We start from the raw sequence: 21,098 nt of genomic DNA, 5'->3' as shown, positions 1-21,098 counted from the left end.
TTGATGTTGATGCTGATGCTGATGTTGATGCTGATGTTGATGTTGATGTTGATGTTGATGCTGATGTTGATGTTGATGCTGATGCTGATGTTGATGTTGATGTTGATGTTGATGCTGATGTTGATGTTGATGTTGATGTTGATGTTGATGCTGATGTTGATGTTGATGTTGATGTTGTTGTTGATGTTGATGTTGATGTTGATGCTGATGCTGATGCTGATGCTGATGTTGATGTTGATGCTGATGCTGATGTTGATGTTGATGTTGATGTTGATGTTGATGCTGATGCTGATGTTGATGTTGATGTTGATGTTGATGTTGATGTTGATGCTGATGCTGATGCTGATGTTGATGTTGATGTTGATGTTGATGTTGATGTTGATGCTGATGTTGATGTTGATGTTGATGCTGATGTTGATGTTGATGTTGATGTTGATGCCGATGTTGATGTTGATGTTGATGTTGATGCTGATGTTGATGTTGATGTTGATGTTGATGTTGATGTTGATGCTGATGCTGATGTTGATGTTGATGTTGATGTTGATGTTGATGTTGATGTTGATGCTGATGTTGATGTTGATGTTGATGTTGATGTTGATGTTGATGCCGATGTTGATGTTGATGTTGATGTTGATGTTGATGTTGATGCTGATGTTGATGTTGATGTTGATGTTGATGTTGATGCTGATGCTGATGCTGATGTTGATGTTGATGTTGATGTTGATGCTGATGCGGATGCGGATGCTGATGTTGATGTTGATGTTGATGTTGATGTTGATGTTGATGTTGATGCTGATGTTGATGTTGATGTTGATGTTGATGTTGATGCCGATGTTGATGTTGATGTTGATGTTGATGTTGATGCTGATGTTGATGTTGATGTTGATGTTGATGCTGATGTTGATGTTGATGTTGATGTTGATGTTGATGTTGATGTTGATGTTGATGCTGATGCTGATGTTGATGTTGATGTTGATGTTGATGTTGATGCTGATGTTGATGTTGATGTTGATGCTGATGTTGATGTTGATGCTGATGTTGATGTTGATGTTGATGCTGATGCTGATGCTGATGCTGATGTTGATGTTGATGTTGATGCTGATGTTGATGTTGATGTTGATGTTGATGCTGATGTTGATGTTGATGCTGATGCTGATGTTGATGTTGATGTTGATGCTGATGTTGATGCTGATGTTGATGTTGATGTTGATGTTGATGCTGATGCTGATGTTGATGTTGATGTTGATGCTGATGCTGATGTTGATGCTGATGTTGATGTTGATGTTGATGCTGATGTTGATGTTGATGTTGATGCTGATGCTGATGTTGATGCTGATGTTGATGCTGATGTTGATGTTGATGTTGATGTTGATGCTGATGTTGATGTTGATGTTGATGCTGATGTTGATGTTGATGTTGATGTTGTTGTTGATGTTGATGTTGATGTTGATGCTGATGCTGATGCTGATGTTGATGTTGATGCTGATGCTGATGTTGATGTTGATGTTGATGTTGATACTGTGTGGCTCGCTGCAATGATACTGTGTGGCTCGCTGCAATGATACTGTGTGGCTCGCTGCAATGATACTGTGTGGCTCGCTGCAATGATACTGTGTGGCTCGCTGCAATGATACTGTGTGGCTCGCTGCAATGATACTGTGTGGCTCGCTGCAATGATACTGTGTGGCTCGCTGCAATGATACTGTGTGGCTCGCTGCATTGATACTGTGTGGCTCGCTGCAATGATACTGTGTGGCTCGCTGCAATGATACTGTGTGGCTCGCTGCAATGATACTGTGTGGCTCGCTGCCATGATACTGTGTGGCTCGCTGCAATGATACTGTGTGGCTCGCTGCAATGATACCGTGTAGCTCGCTGCAATGATACTGTGTGGCTCGCTGCAATGATACTGTGTGGCTCGCTGCAATGATACTGTGTGGCTCGCTGCAATGATACTGTGTGGCTCGCTAAAATGATACTGTGTGGCTCGCTGCAATGATACTGTGTGGCTCGCTGCAATGATACTGTGTGGCTCGCTGCAATGATACTGTGTGGCTCGCTGCAATGATACTGTGTGGCTCGCTGCAATGATACTGTGTGGCTCGCTGCAATGATACTGTGTGGCTCGCTGCAATGATACTGTGTGGCTCGCTGCAATGATACTGTGTGGCTCGCTGCAATGATACTGTGTGGCTCGCTGCAATGATACTGTGTGGCTCGCTGCAATGATACTGTGTGTGGCTCGCTGCATTGATACTGTGTGGCTCGCTGCAATGATACTGTGTGGCTCGCTGCAATGATACTGTGTGGCTCGCTGCAATGATACTGTGTGGCTCGCTGCCATGATACTGTGTGGCTCGCTGCAATGATACTGTGTGGCTCGCTGCAATGATACCGTGTAGCTCGCTGCAATGATACTGTGTGGCTCGCTGCAATGATACTGTGTGGCTCGCTGCAATGATACTGTGTGGCTCGCTGCAATGATACTGTGTGGCTCGCTAAAATGATACTGTGTGGCTCGCTGCAATGATACTGTGTGGCTCGCTGCAATGATACTGTGTGGCTCGCTGCAATGATACTGTGTGGCTCGCTGCAATGATACTGTGTGGCTCGCTGCAATGATACTGTGTGGCTCGCTGCAATGATACTGTGTGGCTCGCTGCAATGATACTGTGTGGCTCGCTGCAATGATACTGTGTGGCTCGCTGCAATGATACTGTGTGGCTCGCTGCAATGATACTGTGTGGCTCGCTGCAATGATACTGTGTGGCTCGCTGCAATGATACTGTGTGGCTCGCTGCAATGATACTGTGTGGCTCGCTGCAATGATACTGTGTGGCTCGCTGCAATGATACTGTGTGGCTCGCTGCAATGATACTGTGTGGCTCGCTACAATGATACTGTGTGGCTCGCTGCAATGATACTGTGTGGCTCGCTGCAATGATACTGTGTGGCTCGCTGCAATGATACTGTGTGGCTCGCTGCAATGATACTGTGTGGCTCGCTGCAATGATACTGTGTGGCTCGCTGCAATGATACTGTGTGGCTCGCTGCAATGATACTGTGTGGCTCGCTGCAATGATACTGTGTGGCTCGCTGCAATGATACTGTGTGGCTCGCTGCAATGATACTGTGTGGCTCGCTGCAAAAGACAGACGCTTGTGGCGCCCCCTGGGGGTTGTGTTCAGAACCCACAACTTGCATAGGTTACCTATTTCTTTCAATAAAGTCCTGCAGTAGACCGCTGTTTAATAAAGGACACCTGTTACGTATGTCTAGCTTGAGTGCTATTGTGTGCTTAGCTGTTGTGTAGCCGCTAGCTCCTAGTGGACTACGGTCTAGCGTGTTTACTTTTTGTACGTGACTTTGGTAAAATAGAAAACATTGGGTGCTTGTTGGTGGACAGTCACATGGTAACACTAGTTTCATCTTTTTAAGACCAAAAAACCCAGTTTTGATCAATTTTAAGAGTAAATCTAGACAGTTTTGTTTCGTTTCAGATCCAGACAATACTTTTCTGCTCTGTTTGGAACAAAAACATCACTAGTTTGATCCATTTTAAGACAAAAAAAACAAAACCCCAGTTTTGACTGTTTTTAGATCAAAACAAGAATCTTTCCATCCGTTTCAGATCACAGCAAGACTGTTCTGATCTATTTTAGACAAATACAACCCAAGTGTGATCCTTTTTAAGACCAAAAACCCAGTTCTTACTTATTATTATTTTTTTTTTAGATCAAAACAACACTGCTTCTATTCGTTTCCAAACAGAACACGACTGTTCTGATTGGTTTCAGACAAATACAACACCAGGTTGATCCATTTTAAGACACATAAAACTCAATTTTGATCAGTTTTGAGACTAAAAATTTGACAGTTTTGATCCGTTTCAGATCAAAATAAAACCGTTCTGATCGGTTTTGGACAAATACAACACTAGTTTGATCTTTTTAAGACCACAAAACCCAGTTTTGATCAATTTTAAGAGTAAATCTGACAGTTTTGTTCCGTTTCAGATCAAGACAATACTTTTCTGCTCTGTTTGGACACAAACAACAGTAGTTTAAAGCATTTTAAGAAAAAACAAAACAGTTTTGACCTGTTTTTAAATCAAAACAACAATCTTTCCATCCGTTTCAGATCAAAACAAGACCGTTCTGATCTGTTTTAAACAAATACAACACCAGATTGAGCCATTTTAAGACCAAAAAACTAAGTTTTGATCAGTTTTAGGAATAAAATTAGACAGTTTTGATGTTTTCGATCAAAATAAAACCGTTCTGATCGTTTTTGGACAAATGAAACACTAGTTTGATCTTTTTAAGACCAAAAAACCCAGTTTTGATCAATTTTAAGAGTAAATCTAGACAGTTTTAATCTGTTTTAGAACAAGACAATACTTTTTTGCTCTATTTTGGACACAAACAACAGTATTTTGATCCATTTTAAGACAAAAAACCACCCAGTTTTGACTTTTTTTTTTTTTAGATCAAAACAAAAATCTTTCCATCCGTTTCAGATAAAAAAAATACTTTTCTGATCTGTTTTAGACGAATACAACACCAGATTGATCCATTTAAGACCAAAAAACTCAGTTCTGATCAATTTTTGGACCAAAATTAGACAGTTTTGATCCGTTTCAGATCAAAATAAGACAATTCTGATTGGTTTTGAACAAATAAAACACTAGTTTGATATTTTTAAGACCGAAAAACCCAGTTTTAATCCATTTTAAGAATACATCTAGACATTTTGATCCGTTTCAGATCAAACACCAGTTTGAACCATTTTAAGACCAAAAACAACCCAGTTTTGACATTTTTTTTTTTTAGATCAAAACAACAATCTTTCCATCCGTTTCAGATCAAAACAAGACCTTTTCTGATCTCCCATCCATCCATTTTCTACCGCTTATTCCCTTTGGGGTCACGGGGGGCGCAGGTGCCTATCTCAGCTACAATCGGGTGGACGGCGGGGTACACCCTGGACAAGTCGCCACCTCACACCAGACGTTTCTGATCTCTTTTAGACAAATACAACACCAGATTGATCCATTTAAGACCCCCCCCAAAAAAAATTTTTTAATCAGTTTTAGGACTAAAATTAGACAGTTTTGATCTGTTTTAGATCAAAATAAAAATAAAACTGTTCTGATTGATTTTGGACAAATGAAACACGAGTTTGATCTTTTTAAGACCAAAAAACCCAGTTTTAATCCATTTTAAGAGTACATCTAGACATTTTGACTTTTCTGATCCGTTTTGGACGAAAACAACACCAGTTTGAACCATTTTAAGACCAAAAACAACACCAGTTTGAACCATTTTAAGACCAAAAACAACCCAGTTTTTTTTTTTAGATTCTTTCCATCTGTTTCAGATCAAAACAAGAGCGTTTCTGATCTCCCATCCATCCATTTTCTACCACTTATTCCCTTTGGGGTCGCCCTTTTGGGGTGCCTATCTCAGCTACAATCGAGCAGAAGGCGGGGTACACCCTGGACAAGTCGCATCCTCACCCCAGACGTTTCTGATCTCTTTTAGACAAATACAACACCAGATTGATCCATTTAAGACCAAAAAAACACAATTTTGATCAGTTTTAGGACTAAGAATAGACAGTTTTGATCTGTTTTAGATTTGAAAAAACTGTTCCAATTGGTTTTGGACAAATACAAATAAATAAATGGTAAATGGGTTGTACTTGTATAGCACTTTTCTACCTTCAAGGTACTCAAAGCGCTTTGACACTACTTCCACATTCACACACACATTCACACACTGATGGAGGGAGCTGCCATGCAAGGCGCCAACCAGCACCCATCAGGAGCAAGGGTGAAGTGTCTTGCTCAGGACACAACGGACATGACGAGGTTGGTACTAGGTGGGATTTGAACCAGGGACCCCAGTTTGATCTTTTTTAAGACAAAAAAAAAACAGTTTTAATCCATTTTAAAAGTACATCTAGACATTTTGATCCAATTCAGATCAAGAGAATACTTTTCTGATCCGTTTGGACAAAAACAACACCAGTTTGATCCATTTTAAGACCAAAAAAAACCCCAGTTTTTACATTATTTTTTTTTGGAACAAAACAAGACTGTTCTGATCTGTTTTAGACAAATTCAACACTAGATTGATCCATTTTAGGACAAAACAAAACAAAACAGTTTTGACCTGTTTTTAGATCAAAACAACAATCTTTCCATTCGTCTCAGTTAAAAACAAGACTGTTTCTGATCGGTTTCGGACAAATAAAATGCTATTTGGATCCATTTTTAGACTAAAAGGATTTGGTTTTGATCGTCTTTTTTAATAAGACATTGTGTCTTCACTGGGGTGGTACCCCGAAGGGTTCCTGGGAACCCTTTGTAGCGTTTCCAGGTCTGAGAAGTCCTTTCAGACTGGAATCGCCACAAAGGGTCCCCTTGGAGTCCGCTAATGAGTCCTTCAGGGGACATTACTGTACTGAGGACTGAGGCACAATTGGGTCTCTTAACAGTCCTGACAAAGACTTAACTGTGGCCGGCTTTTACCACGCAGATAAACCAGGACTTCCATGAGGTCTGCCTCCCTTGTGGTCATCTTCTCTGGTGGTGTCCGTCCCAAGGTTGGATTCCCCTGACTGGCACCCAGGGTCTGGATCATCAGATTCTTGGGTGTCAGTCGGGACAAGAATGTGTCAGTCAGCGTCGCGCGTGACCAGATAATGAATACTTCACGCTGGTGGAGCTTCTCTTTTTATCCTTCCCGCCGCTCGCATTCCTGGTGGAATCAGTTCTGCTCCGACTGCTGCAGTCCGCAAAAGACCTTGCCAAAGTCGGCATTAAAAACCCAAATGTTTGTTAAGGAAACTGCTGCCTAAGGACCGCACACTTGGAATGTTGCTGTCTGCGTACATTTGTGCCACGGATGGGAGTTTTAAGAACCTGCGTGTGTTCTTGGATTTCTACCCTTCTTGAGATGTCAACAAGGAAAAGTAGCGTCCATATGAGGAGGTTTGAACTAGTTAGGGCATGAATCATGGTCCCAATACGGAAAACCATTGCCTCTAATAGAGAGCTAAATACTAGAGTCCGTGAACATTGCTCCAAAGTCCTCTAATAGAGAGCTAAATACTAGAGTCCGTGAACATTGCTCCAAAGTCCTCTAATAGAGAGCTAAATACTAGAGTCCGTGAACATTGCTCCAAAGTCCTCTAATAGAGAGCTAAATACTAGAGTCCGTGAACATTGCTCCAAAGTGAGGATTTTTTTGTTGGTTTAATGTGCGTAGAAAAGTAAACATTGACAGGTGCAAAGGCAGCAATATATGATCAAACAAGACGGTAGCTAAAGAAGGACTTCCCTATTCTTCCCCGAAAAAAAAGCCGCCAGGTGAACAGCGGATTTTAGGAATTTCGGCCCTGACGTAAGACAGTAAAATGCCAACTTTTATCATAACATTTTATCATTTGCACCCCCTGGTGGTGAAATCTAACACAATTAGGGTGGTCCCAAAAAAGGAGGGATTTTTTAAAATTGATTGTGTGTCGGTTTTAAAGTGCATCCCCTCTGGCCAACATATGAAATAACAAGTGTGTGTAAGAAATGGATTAACTTTGCCCCCTTTGGCCAAAATTAGTTTAAAAATGAAATAATATATGTATATAGAGACATCTTGTAATAACTTGAGGTCAATAATGAATGTGTGGATTTTTTTCTTATAAATTTGGGAACAATTTTTCACAATCTTTCGGTAATATTGCAATATTTTGCTCGTAAAAGGAATACCTTTTTATGTCAAATTATTACTTTTTAATGCAAAATGATGACATTTGTCATATAAATTCCGACTTTTATCACAATATCGCCAATTTTTTTGTTGTTCTTGTAAAATTGTGAACATTTCTTTGTAAAATAATGACTTTTGTCCTAATTTTTCCGGTAAAATTTCAATTATTACGATAATATTGCAAACATTTTTAAGTTTTCTTATAAAATTGTGATTTTTGTCGAGTAAAATTACCCCTCTTTTCATAGAATTGCCAGAATTTTAAGCTTTACTTGTAAAATTGCAACGGTCCTCAGTAAAATGCCAACTTTTATCATAATATTGCACGAATGTTAAATTTTTCTAGGAAAATTTTGACTTGCGTTGAGTAAAATGACGACTTTTATTATAATATTGCCAAGATTCTAAGTTTTTCTTGTGAAATTGAGACATTTTTCTTGTGAAATTACAACTCATTTTTCACAACAAGCTTTTTTATATGTGCATAGTATGTACATATTATTCACTTGTAAATACACTTCTTTATACACTTCACCACCCCCTGGTGGTGATATCTATCACAATTAGGGTGGTCCCAAAAAAGGAGGGATTTTTAAAAAATTGATTGTGTGTCGGTTTTAAAAGTGCTCACGCTTTGGTCAACATATGAAATAACAAGTGTGTGTAAAATATTTGAAGTGCTCCCCCCTCTGGCCAACATATGAAACAACAAGTGTGTGTAAGAAATTGATAAATTTTGCCCCCTTTGGCAAAAATTTATTTAAAAATAAAATAAAATATGTATAAAGAGACATTTTGTAATAACTTGAGGTCAATAATGAATGTGTTGACTTTCTTCTTGTAAAATTGGGAACAATTTCTTATATTCTTTCGGTAATATTGCAATATTTTATCGTAAAATATTACTTATTTATGTCAAATTATTACTTTTTAAGGCAAAATGATGACATTTGTCATATAAAATTCAGACTTATCACAATATTGCCAATTTTTTTGCTGTTCTGTAAAATAGTGAACGTTTTTGTGGTAAAATCATGACTTTGTCCTAATTTTGCCGGTAAAAATTCAAATATTACGATAATATTGCAAACTTTTTTAAGGATTTTTATAAAATTGTGACTTTTTGTTGGGTAAAATTACCCCTCTTTTCATAGAACTGCCAACATTTTAAGCTTTACTTGTAAAATTACACTGTTATGGAGTAAAATTCCAACTTTTATCACAACATTGCACAAATGTTCCGCTTTTCTTGTAAAACTTTGACCTGCGTTGAGTAAAATGATGACTTTTATTATAATACTGCCAAGATTCTAAGTTTTTCTTATGAAATTACTACTCATTTTTCACAACAAGCTTTTTGATATTGGAATAGTATGTTTATACTGTATTACTATTTTGTAAATACACTTCTTTCTACATCGCATTTTTTCAGGTCCTCAGAATGTCAGAAATACAAGAGTGTGTGTGTGTGTTTGTGTGTGTGTGTGTGTGTGTTTGTGTGTGTGTGTGTGTGTGTGTGTGTGTGTGTTTGTGTGTGTGTGTGTGTGTGTTTGTGTGTGTGTGTGTGTGTGTGTGTGTGTGTGTGTGTGTGTGTTTGTGTGTGTGTGTGTGTGTGTGTTGTGTGTTTGTGTGTGTGTGTGTGTGTGTGAGGCTGCGATGTAAATCTTGCATCGTGGGGGAGCCGCTGACAAAGTCGTCGAGCGTTCGCCATCTGCTGCCGCTTAAAGTGGTGTATGATGGCGAGGCCGTGGCAAGTGTCCACACACACACATGCGACACTTTTACACACACACTTTTTCCCAGGACACACACACGGTATAGAGGCAAGATTTATCAAAGGTCGCATGTTAACATATTTGTCAGAGGCGCCACAATTGTGCATTTAAATTGTGTTGTGCATTTAAATTGTGTTTAAAAGTACTTTTGGCAGAGACAAACACGCTAAATTTAAGGAGCTGAGTTTGTGATGTTTCGTGTTTTGTGGCGAAGCAAAGTTTGGTGGCAGGCCACGCCCACATCTTATGGTGGAAGAAAAATCTGTTCACAGTTTATCATTGACTATATGTGTAGTATCTGTCATTTTAACTCCGACTCATTTGGTCAAAGTCCCTAGGAGAAAATCGTTAAAGTACAACCACTTTTTTTCGCTGAAAAACTGCCAAAAACCATCCGAGCAAAGTTTGATACCATGCCACGCCCACATCTTATGACGTAGGGAAAATATGTTTGCAATTTATCATCGACTATATGTGTAGTATCTGTCCTTTTAAGCCTGACTCATTCGGTCAAAGTCCCTAGGAGGAGTTTGTTAAATTAGGACCCCTTTTTTGGCCGAAAAATGGCCAAAAACCATCCCAGCAAAGTTTGGCGCCAGACCACGCCCACATTTTATGGTGTAAGAAAAATCTGTTCACAATTTATCATTGACTATATGTGTAGTATATGTAATTTTAACTGCAACTAATTTGGTCAAAGTCCCTGGGAGAAAATCGTTAAAGTACAACCACTATTTTTCGCTGAAAAACTGCCAAAAACCATCAGAGCAAAGTTTGATACCATGCCACGCCCACATTTTATGACGTAGGGAAAATATGTTCGCAATTTATCATCAACTATATGTGTTGTATCTGTCCTTTTAAGCCTGACTCATCCGGTCAAAGTCCCTAGGAGGAGTTTGTTAAATTAGGACCCCTTATTTGGCCGAAAAATGGCCAAAAACCATCCGAGCAAAGTTTGGCGCCAGACCACGCCCACATTTTATGGTGTAAGAAAAATCTGTTCACAATTTATCATTGACTATATGTGTAGTATCTGTAATTTTAACTGCAACTAATTTGGTCAAAGTCCCTAGGAGAAAATCGTTAAAGTACAACCACTATTTTTCGATGAAAAACTGCCAAAAACCATCAGAGCAAAGTTTGATACCATGCCACGCCCACATCTTATGACGTAGGGAAAATATGTTCGCAATTTATCATTGCCAATATGGGAAATGTCTGTAATCTTAACCGCGACTAGTTTGGTCAAAGTCCCTAGGAGGAGTTCATTAAAGTACAACTACTTTTTTTCGGCGAAAAACGGCTTAAAACTACCCGGGTAAAGTTTGGCGCCACACCACGCCCACGTCTTATGACAAAGGGAAAATTTGTTCACAATTTATCATCAACTATATGTGTTGTATCTGTCCTTTTAAGTTTGACTCATTTGGTCAAAGTCCCTAGGAGAAAATCGTTAAAGTACAACCACTATTTTTCGCTGAAAAACTGCCAAAAAACATCAGAGCAAAGTTTGGCACCATGCCACGCCCACATCTTATGGCGTAGGGAAAATATGTTTACAATTTATCATCAACTATATGTGTAGTATCTGTCCTTTTAAGCCTGACTCATCCGGTCAAAGTCCCTAGGAGGAGTTTGTTAAATTAGCAACCCTTATTTGGCCGAAAAAAATGGCCAAAAACCATCCCAGCAAAGTTTGGCGCCAGACCACGCCCACATTTTATGGCGTAAGAAAAATCTGTTCACAATTTATCATTGATTATATGTGTAGTATATGTAATTTTAACTGCAACTAATTTGGTCAAAGTCCCTAGGAGAAAATCGTTAAAGTACAACCACTATTTTTCTCAGAAAAACTGCCAAAAACCATCAGAGCAAAGTTTGAGGAGTTCATTAAAGTACAACTACTTTTTTTCGGCGAAAAACGGCTGAAAACTACCCGGCTAAAGTTTGGCGCCACACCACGCCCACGTCTTATGACGTAGGGAAAATTTGTTCACAATTTATCATCAACTATATGTGTAGTATCTGTCCTTTTAAGCCTGACTCATCAGGTCAAAGTCCCTAGGAGAAAATCGATAAAGTACAACCACTTTTTTTCGCTGAAAAACTGCCAAAAACCATCAGAGCAAAGTTTGATACCATGCCACGCCCACATCTTATGACGTAGGGAAAATATGTTTACAATTTATTATCAACTATATGTGTAGTATCTGTCCTTTTAAGCCTGACTCATTAGGTCAAAGTCCCTAGGAGGAGTTTGTTAAATTAGGACCCCTTTTTTGGCCGAAAAATGGCCAAAAACCATCCCAGCAAAGTCTGGCGCCAGACCACGCCCACATTTTATGGTGTAAGAAAAATCTGGTCACAGTTTATCTTTGACTATATGTGTAGTATCTGTATTTTTAACTGCAACTAATTTGGTCAAAGTCCCTAGGAGGAGTTTGTTAAATTAGCACCCCTTATTTGGCCGAAAAATGGCCAAAACCCATCCGAGCAAAGTTTGGCGCCAGACCACGCCCACATTTTATGACGTAGGGAAAATATGTTTACATTTATCATCGACTATATGTGTAGTATCTGTCCTTTTAACCACGACTCATTTGGTCAAAGTCCCTAGGAGGAGTTTGTTAAAGTACGACCACTTTTTTTCGCTGAAAAACTGCCAAAAACCATCACAGCCAAGTTTGGCGTCAGACCACGCCCACATCTTATGACGTAGTCAAAAAGTGTTCATAATTTACCATCACCCATATTTGTAGTCTCTGTAGTTTTAACCGCGACTCCTTTGCTCAAAGTCTCTAAGAGGAGTTAGTTAAAGTACGACCTCTTTTTTTTTTGTCCAGAAAATGGCCAAAAAGCATCCGAGCAAAGTTTGGCGCCATACTACAACCACATCTTATGTCGTGGGGAAAATCTGTTCGCAATTTATCGTCGACTATATGTGTAGTATCTGTCACGGTGCATACACAATGCGAAGATGCAGGCAATCACCAATCAGCGCACCTGGTATTGATGAAAACAGACAGCATAAAGACAAGTGGACCCGAAGATCCCGTGCTGAAATGTAGTTCACTCTTCGTAGTGAGCACCCGTCTCTGGCTTTCCCCTGCGTACTTGTTCTCTCTCTGTGCCTTCCCTGTGCCCGTGTCTTATTCCCTGCTGGCTCCACTCTGGATGGGACTCTCGCTACTATATTGGAACCACTTTGGACTTGATTCTCACGGTTACGTTAGATCCACTATGGATTGTACTTTCACAGTATCATGTTAGATCCGCTGGACATCCATTGCTTTCAGTCCATTTGGCTTCAGGACTGCCTCCCTCGATCCTCGACCCCGCTTGGACACGCACTCCGTTGCTTCCTGCGACCTCTTGCTTGCCCACAGCCCGCCTTCTCGCCTTTCCCCTTTGGTCTGATGAAGGATTCATCCAACACACACTTACGTCAAACTCTGGTAACATTTACAATGTTAATTCTCCACATCGTCTTGCACCATTAATACTTAGTAGCATACACACCCCAACACATCATCAGCAGCAGGTTCAATAAACCTGACTTCTGTCAGAATATCCAGAGATCCACCACCCAACGGAGGAAATTCATTTCGGCCGCTTGTACCCTTGATTTTGTCCTTTAACCCAAAGCTCATGACCATAGGTGAGGATGGGAACGTAGATCAACCGGTAAATTGAGAGCTTTGCCTTCCGGCTCAGCTCCTTCTTCACCACAACGGATCGGTACAACGTCCGCATTACTGAAGATGCCGCACCGATCCGCAAGTCGACCTCACCATCCACTCTTCCCTCACTCGTGAACAAAACTCTGAGGTACTTGGACTCCTCCACTTGGGTTAGAGTCTTCTTCCCAACCCGGAGATGGCACTCCACCCTTTTCCTGGCGAGGACATACACACATATAGAAGAAAAAAAAATAAATTTCAATTATAAATCATAAAATTAAAGCTGCAAGCAGCGATAGACTGGACCGGCTTTTGCTGTTGTTTTCTGCCTTTACCCATGCAACATATATTTACCTGCACATTACCTACCTTCCCTGTATCCTGGGGTCACACTGGTGCTTCTTTCTGTCACCCATACACGCTGGTGCTTCCTGCCATCACCCAGACAACATATCTTTACCTGCACATTACCTACCTTCTCTGTATCCTGGAGTCAAACTGGTGCCTCCTTCTTTCACCCAGTCAACATATCTTTACCTGCACATTACCTACCTTCTCTGTATCCTGGAGTCAAACTGGTGCCTCCTTCTTTCACCCAGTCAACATATCTTTACTTGCACATTACCTACCTTTTCTGTATCCTGGAGTCAAACTGGTGCCTCCTGCCATCACCCAGTCAACATATCTTTACCTGCACATTACCTACCTTCTCTGTATCCTGGAGTCAAACTGGTGCCTCCTTCTTTCACCCAGTCAACATATCTTTACCCGCACATTACCTACCTTCTCTGTATTGTGTGGACACGCTGGTGCTTCCTGCTTTTAAGCGGCCATCTTGAGACGGCAGCAGAGCAGCAGCATCAGCGCAGCAGTTCTTTGAAGGCTTGAAAAATCAAAACCAGAGCAGTTAGAAAAACTCTTTGCGCAATTTTTAATCAGAAGAGTTTAATCTCTTTCCTGTGCTAGTTTGAAGCCGACACGACAAACGCGCTCAGAGGAGATAATGTTTGAAAAAAGGTGACGGGTTTTTACAAAACTTTTGTTTTGAAGGAGGGTTAATTGCCAACTTCCTGTTGATTTTTGCCGAAGGATGTCAATGAATGAAATGTAGGTCTAAGTGAGACCTACATAGAGGTTTTCGTTTCATGTCTCTACGACATTTCTACCGGAAGTTACAAGAAGTTTTGTCTCTGTTTTCTTCCCAAGAGCAGTTTTGTCTCTTTTATTCCTAGGGGGCACTAGAGCGCAATTTTAAGTTTTGGGGTTTGGTTTTTTTATTAGATCACAATTTTTGCCAGTCCTGATGTGTGTGTCCAGTTTGGTGAGTTTTGAAGCATTTTAAGGGGGTCAAATTACAGCTCAAAGAGGCAAAAATAATTTTTTTAGGAAACTTTTGTTTTGAAGGGGTGTTTGCCAACTTCCTGTTGAATTTTGCTCAAGGATGTCAGTGTATGAAATCTAGGTCTAAGTCAGCTCTAAATAGAGGTTTTTGTTTCATGTCTTTACGACATTCATAACGGAAGTTACAAGCAGTTTTGTCTGTGTTTTTTCCTAGTGGGCGCTAAAGCGCAATTTTAAGTTTATTTTTTATTTTTATTAGATCGCAATTTTTGCCAGTCCTGATGTGTGTGTCCAGTTTGCTGAGTTTTGAAGCATTTTAAGGGGGTCAAATTACAGCTCAAAGAGGCAAAAATTACATTTTTTAGGAAACTTCTGTTTTGAAGGGGTGTTTGCCAACTTTTTGTTGATTTTTGCTCAAGGATGTCAGTGTATGAAATGTAGGTCTAAGTCAGATCTAAATAGAGGTTTTTGTTTCATGTCTTTACGACATTCATAACGGAAGTTACAAGCAGTTTTGTCTGTGTTTTCTTCTCAAGAGCAGTTTTGTCTGTGTTTTATTCCTGGGGGGCACTAGAGCGCAATTTTAAGTTTTGGGGTGTGTTTTTTATTTGATCACAATTTTTTGCCAGTCCTGATGTGTGTGTCCAGTTTGGTGCGTTTTGAAGCATTTTAAGGGGGTCAAATTACAGCTCAAAGAGGCAAAAAATAATTTTTTTAGGAAACTTTTGTTTTGAAGGGGTGTTTGCCAACTTCCTGTTGATTTTTGCTTAAGGATGTCAGTGTATGAAATCTAGGTCTAAGCCAGATCTAAATAGAGGTTTTTGTTTCATGTCTTTACGACATTCCTAACGGAAGTTACAAGCAGTTTTGTCTGTGTTTTTTCCTAGGGGGCGCTAGAGCGCAATTTTAAGTTTTTTTGTAATTTTTTATATCGGATGGCAATTTTCACCAGTCCTGATGTGTTTGTCCAGTTTGGTGAGTTTTGAAGCATTTTAAGGGGGTCAAATTAAAGCTCAAAGAGGCAAAAAATAATTTTTTTAGGAAACTTTTGTTTTGAAGGGGTGTTTGCCAACTTCCTGTTGATTTTTGCTTAAGGATGTCAGTGTATGAAATCTAGGTCTAAGCCAGATCTAAATAGAGGTTTTTGTTTCATGTCTTTACGACATTCCTAACGGAAGTTACAAGCAGTTTTGTCTGTGTTTTTTCCTAGGGGGCGCTAGAGCGCAATTTTAAGTTTTTTTGTAATTTTTTATATCGGATGGCAATTTTCACCAGTCCTGATGTGTTTGTCCAGTTTGGTGAGTTTTGAAGCATTTTAAGAGGGTCGAATTACAGCTCAAAGAGGCAAAAATGACATTTTTTAGGAAACTTTTGTTTTGAAGGGGTGTTTGCCAACTTCCTGTTGATTTTTGCTGAAGGATGTCATTTTATGCAATACATACATAGAGGCTTTTGTTTCATGTCTCTACGACATTCCTAATGGAAGTTACAAGCGGTTTTGTTGGTGTTTTTTCCTAGGGGGCGCTAGAGCGCAATTTTAAGTTTTGGGGTTTGTTTTTAGATTTGATCGCAATTTTTGCCAGTCCTGATGTGTGTGTAGAATTTGGTGAGTTTTGAAGCATGTTAAGGGGGTCAAATTACAGCTCAAAAGAGGCGGCGGCATAATAATAATAAAACCTTAGAAATACAATAGGGTCCTCTGTCCCAAAGGGACATTCGGTCCCTAATTATCATGATGTACAACAATAACAAACTACTTTATTCAGGTAAACTATGAATTAGGTGTGTTTTTAAGTGGTGCATTCAGGGTCTTGGAAGGCGTCAGATTCCTTACTCACACTTTGACTGTTTACTTTGAAACTTGTTCGCTTTACACACACACACACACACACACACACACACACACACACACACACACACACACACACACACACACACACACACACACACACACACACACACACATGCAGAGCGAGGCCGTGTTGTAGTCATCTGCCAGCCCGTGTGTGTTTTCCAGCTGCATTTGTTCCGCCTCATGCAAACACTCGTGCACTTTCCTCCACATCACGCACATAAAAGCAAACATGGACGAGAGGGAGCAAGATGTTATAAAAGGAATACAGTCACACTGTATGTCGTCATTAATCAGCCAGTTAACGCCGTTCCTTTGATGCTTCTCCTGAGGTGACGTTGTCGAAACCGGCGGGGTGACATCATCCGCAATCTTCCGACTATTGGCTGACTCGGCACTTGTTCGCACGAATGTATTACGTCTTGTTCCTCCTTTACTGTGCAGACTAAAACTCCGACCTAAGGCGAATGTCTTGGCTTCGTGCACGATGTCCACCGCATAAAAGACGGTAGAACAAGTTGATTGGAATGTAAGAGAGAGCGAAAGGTGAATAGAAGGTAATACAAGCGAATTAAAGGTTGAAGGAGGTGGAACAAAAGCACAAACACCAGAAGCAGTGATGTTGTCACGTTGTGTAAAAACAGAATATGATGATTTTGAGTTTGTTGTAAGTGTGTGTTGGATGAATCCTTCTTCAGACCAAAGGGGCAAGGCGAGAGAAGGCGGGCCCTGGGCAAGCAAGAGGTCGCAGGAAGCAACGGGGTCCGTGTCCAAGCAGGAGTCGAGGATCGAGGGAGGCAGTCCGGAATCCAGAGGGAAGTCGAGGCACACAGCTCGATCACGGGAAACAGAGGGAACAGTGCGAGGAAGATAGAGGACATAAGACACACGGGCACAGGGAAGGCATAGAGACAAAGCAAGTACGCAGGGGGAAGTCAGAGACGGGGTGCTTACTACCAAGAGTGAACTAATCACAGTATCATGTTAGACCCGCTCCACATCCATTGCTTTCGTCCTCTCCAAGGTTCTTAGTCATCATTGTCACCGACGTCCCACTTGGTGTGAGTTTTCCTTGCCCTTATGTGGGCCTACCGAGGATGTCGTAGTGGTTTGTGCAGCCCTTTGAGACACTAGTGATTTAGGGCTATATAAGTAAACATTGATTGATTGATTGATTGATTGATTGATTGAAATACCTTTCAGCACTGGATATTCGGGTCCTCTGGTCCTTATGCTGTCTGTTTTCATCACAACCAGGTGCGCTGATTGGTGATTACCTGCAGTGAATACTTATATTCAATTGAATGGACCGCAAAGACTAAACTGGAAAACTTTGTTATTTTTTGCAATCGTTAGCTCACTTGGTATTTGAAGCCTGCATGGTGTTTCAAGAAAAGCTGGGCACGAGTGGAATAAAAGACAGAGAAAGTTGAGGAATGGTCATCAAACACTTATTTGGAACATCCCACAGGTGAACGGACTAATTGGGAATGAGTGAGTGCCATGATTGGGTATAAGTGCAGCTTCCATGAAATGCTCAGTCGGACGGGGCGAGGGTCACCACTTTGTCAACAAGTGCCTGAGCTAATTGTTTAAGAACAACATTTGTAAGCCAGTTATTGCAAGGAATTTAGAGATTTCACCATCTACAGTCCGTAATATCATCAAAAGGTTCAGAGAATCAGGAGAAATCACTACACGTGAGCCATTATTTTACAGACCTTGGATCCCTCAGGCAGTGCCGAATCAAAAACCGACGTCAGTGTGTAAAGGATATCACCACAAGGGCTCAGGAACACTTCAGAAAACCACTGTCAGTAACTAAATTTTGTCGCTACATCTTTAAGTCCAAGTTAAAACTCTACTATGCAAAGCCCAAGCCATTTATCAACAACACCCAGAAACGCCGCCGGCTACGTTGGGCCCGAGCTCATCTAAGATGGACTGATGCAAAGTGGAAAAGTGTTCTGTGGTCCGATGAGTCCACATTTCAAATTGTATTTGGAAACTGTGGATGTGGTGTCATTCGGAACAAAGAGAAAAAGAACCATCCGGATTGTTCTAGGCGCAAAGTTGAAAGGGCAGCATGTGTGATGGTATGGGGGTGTATTAGTGCCCAAGGCATGGTGCGTTTTTTTTTTTATAATACCCACAAAGTTCAGTGAGCAGGTAGATTTGACGAGGTTGGTAGAAGGTGGGGATTGAACCAGGAACCCTCAAGTTGCTGGCACAACCACTCTCCCAACAGTGCCACGCCATCTCCACGACGTCCACACGCCGATGTGTTGACTTTTTGTCTTCGTTGCAATTTTTTTTTGCGCCATGACTAGGGAAGGTTGTCTGGATTAGGTCATGTAAGTGAATGCTGTGTTGTGTTCACTTCCAGGCACAATTCATGGTCCGTGACCTAAATTTCTCAAATTGTCTAAAAAGATGGCCGCAAAATTGTAGCAATAAATCCTTCAGAAATGTTTTAATTAATTGGAAAAACAAGCAGCTAAAATGCGCCAAAACATGGATCAGTGTAGTGAGAGTAGTTTGTATTTCCCCCATCATGCATTGTAATTAATTCAAATGGATGTAAATAAAATAAAATTTAGGTTCTTGGAGGTTTTTTTTTCATACCCGCAAAGTTCAGTGAGCAGGTTGATTTTTGTGTGTGGCCATATGTGTTGTCTTTTTGTGCCATGACTAGGGAAGGTTGTCTGGTTTAGGCCATGTAAGTGAATGCTGTGTTGTGTTCACTTCCAGGCACAATTCATGGTCCGTGACCTAAATTGTTCACATTGTCTACGAGGTGGCCACAAAAAACGGTAACACTAAGACTGTCAAAACTTCTTTTTTTTTTTTTACGCCATGACTAGGGAAGGTTGTCTGGATTAGGTCATGCAAGTGAATGCTGTGTTGTGTTCACTTCCAAGCACAATTCATGGTCCATGACCTAAATTTCTCACATTGTCTAAAAAGATGGCCGCAGAATTGTAGCAATAAGTCCGTCAGAAATGTAAAATTAATGGGAAAACAAGCAGCTAAAATGTGCCAAAACACGGATCAGTGTAGAGAGAGTAGTTTGTATTTCCCCCATCATGCAAATGGGTGTATATTTTTAAAAATTCTGATGCTTGGACATTTTTTTTTTTTTTTTTTTTTAATACCCACAAAGTTCAGTGAGCAGGTTGATTTTTTTGTGTGACCATAACGGACGTGACGATGTTGGTAGAAGGTGGGGATCGAACCCGGAACCCTCAGGTTGCTGGCAGGGCCACTCTCCCAACAGCGCCACGCCGTCCCCACGACATCAACACGCTGATGTGTTGACTCTCCGTGTTAGTTACAGTTTCATTTATTTTTTTGCGCCATGACTAGGGAAGGTTGTCTGGATAAGGCCATGTAAGTCACTTCCAAGCACAATTCATGGTCCATGTCCTACATTGCTCAGGTTGGCTACAAGGTGGCTGCAAAAAGGTAACCCTAAATCCGTCAGAAACTTAAGATTTCTTATTAAACTCAAATTGGGGCCGCATTGGGGTCTGCGGGTCGTTGTTTGGACACCCCTGACCTACGCCATCAGGGGCTCGTAACTTAAATTGAGCCGGGCAAATAAAAGCCTAACAAAACACCCGAGAGACACCTCATATCTCAAAATACGTGTAAGACGAGCGACCAAGAAACTCCCGTCGTTTATCACGGGCCGGTCTTATCCCTTCTTGTTCTGCATGGGTTGCCAAACTGCAGAACTGGTTCACCCCTCGGGGGGATTGGAGCCGCCGCAGCAAGATGGATGCCGGCGGTTCTTTGAAGCAAGGTTAGCGGAGCGGGTCCCCCCCCCGCCAAGGAAGACAAATCAGCGCCGCCTCACCCTGGAAGTAAAAACAAATAGCGTCTGGCGTTTACCTCGCCGTGACTCCCCGCGACTTGTGCTGGATGCAAGCAAAACAAAAGTGAGGAAGTTTCCGGCCTCCTTATCTCTGTTTCCGTCTGCAGACTCTCGGCGACGGACGCCGGCCGTTTATGGACGACCTTGCGGACCCTCGCTGGGGGGTCTCGTCTTACAGCGCCGGCTGACTGCTCTGAAGCCTCAAGACCCCCGAAGTTGTGTTTTTGTCGGGACCGAGCGGCGGCGGCGCTGCCATTCCGGGAAAATAATGTAAACCAAAAGGACCATTTTTCATGGGTTTTAGGAACTGGAGTGAGAAATATTGGCCACAAAAATGCAAGGTGGACTGAAACACTGGAGGAACTTTGACAGGAACATGCCAGTCCTTATATGGTCGTGGTGTAACTCCCCATATCAGGTCTACTGGCCGAGCCTGAGGAGTGACGTCATACCATTGGTGCTTAGGGTCTGGACTACAAACAGGCCAGTCTAGTACCTGCACTCTTTTACGATGAAGCCACATTTTTTTTTTTTGTAATCAGCCTGACGTAAGCCTAAGGTTTATTTGTTTGATTATTGATAATATTTGTGATTAACACATGCTTTTACACCATTTTACAAAGTAGTTAACTGCAAGTAGGTCAGATATTTTATTTTATCGAATACGATGTGTGTTAATATTGGAGTGGGCCCCCGGGTCCGGTCTGTCGTTGGGTCCTAAGACCCCTTGCCTTATACAATGAAGCTGTGGTTGGAAATGAGTCTTTGGCTACAATCTGGCACTTGAACATTTAA

General features: G+C 41.1%; 1 protein-coding gene across 1 annotated transcript in view; it reads left to right on the top strand.

Annotated features, from left to right (window-relative positions):
• LOC133550484 (uncharacterized) overlaps nucleotides 1-20,491 on the top strand; it is a gene marked incomplete at its 5' end in the record, with an annotated part of 38,105 nt that extends 17,614 nt beyond the window's left edge. Inside the window, 1 exon segment of the mRNA XM_061896464.1 lies at nucleotides 20,411-20,491. Within this exon segment, the coding sequence (XP_061752448.1) occupies nucleotides 20,411-20,491 (81 nt within the window).
• Nucleotides 20,492-21,098: the final 607 nt, after the last annotated feature.

Source organism: Nerophis ophidion, linkage group LG04, assembly GCF_033978795.1.
Source record: "Nerophis ophidion isolate RoL-2023_Sa linkage group LG04, RoL_Noph_v1.0, whole genome shotgun sequence".
NCBI lineage: Eukaryota > Metazoa > Chordata > Actinopteri > Syngnathiformes > Syngnathidae > Nerophis > Nerophis ophidion.
Note: the sequence above shows the minus strand (reverse complement) of the source record. Positions and strands in the feature narration are given on the sequence as shown.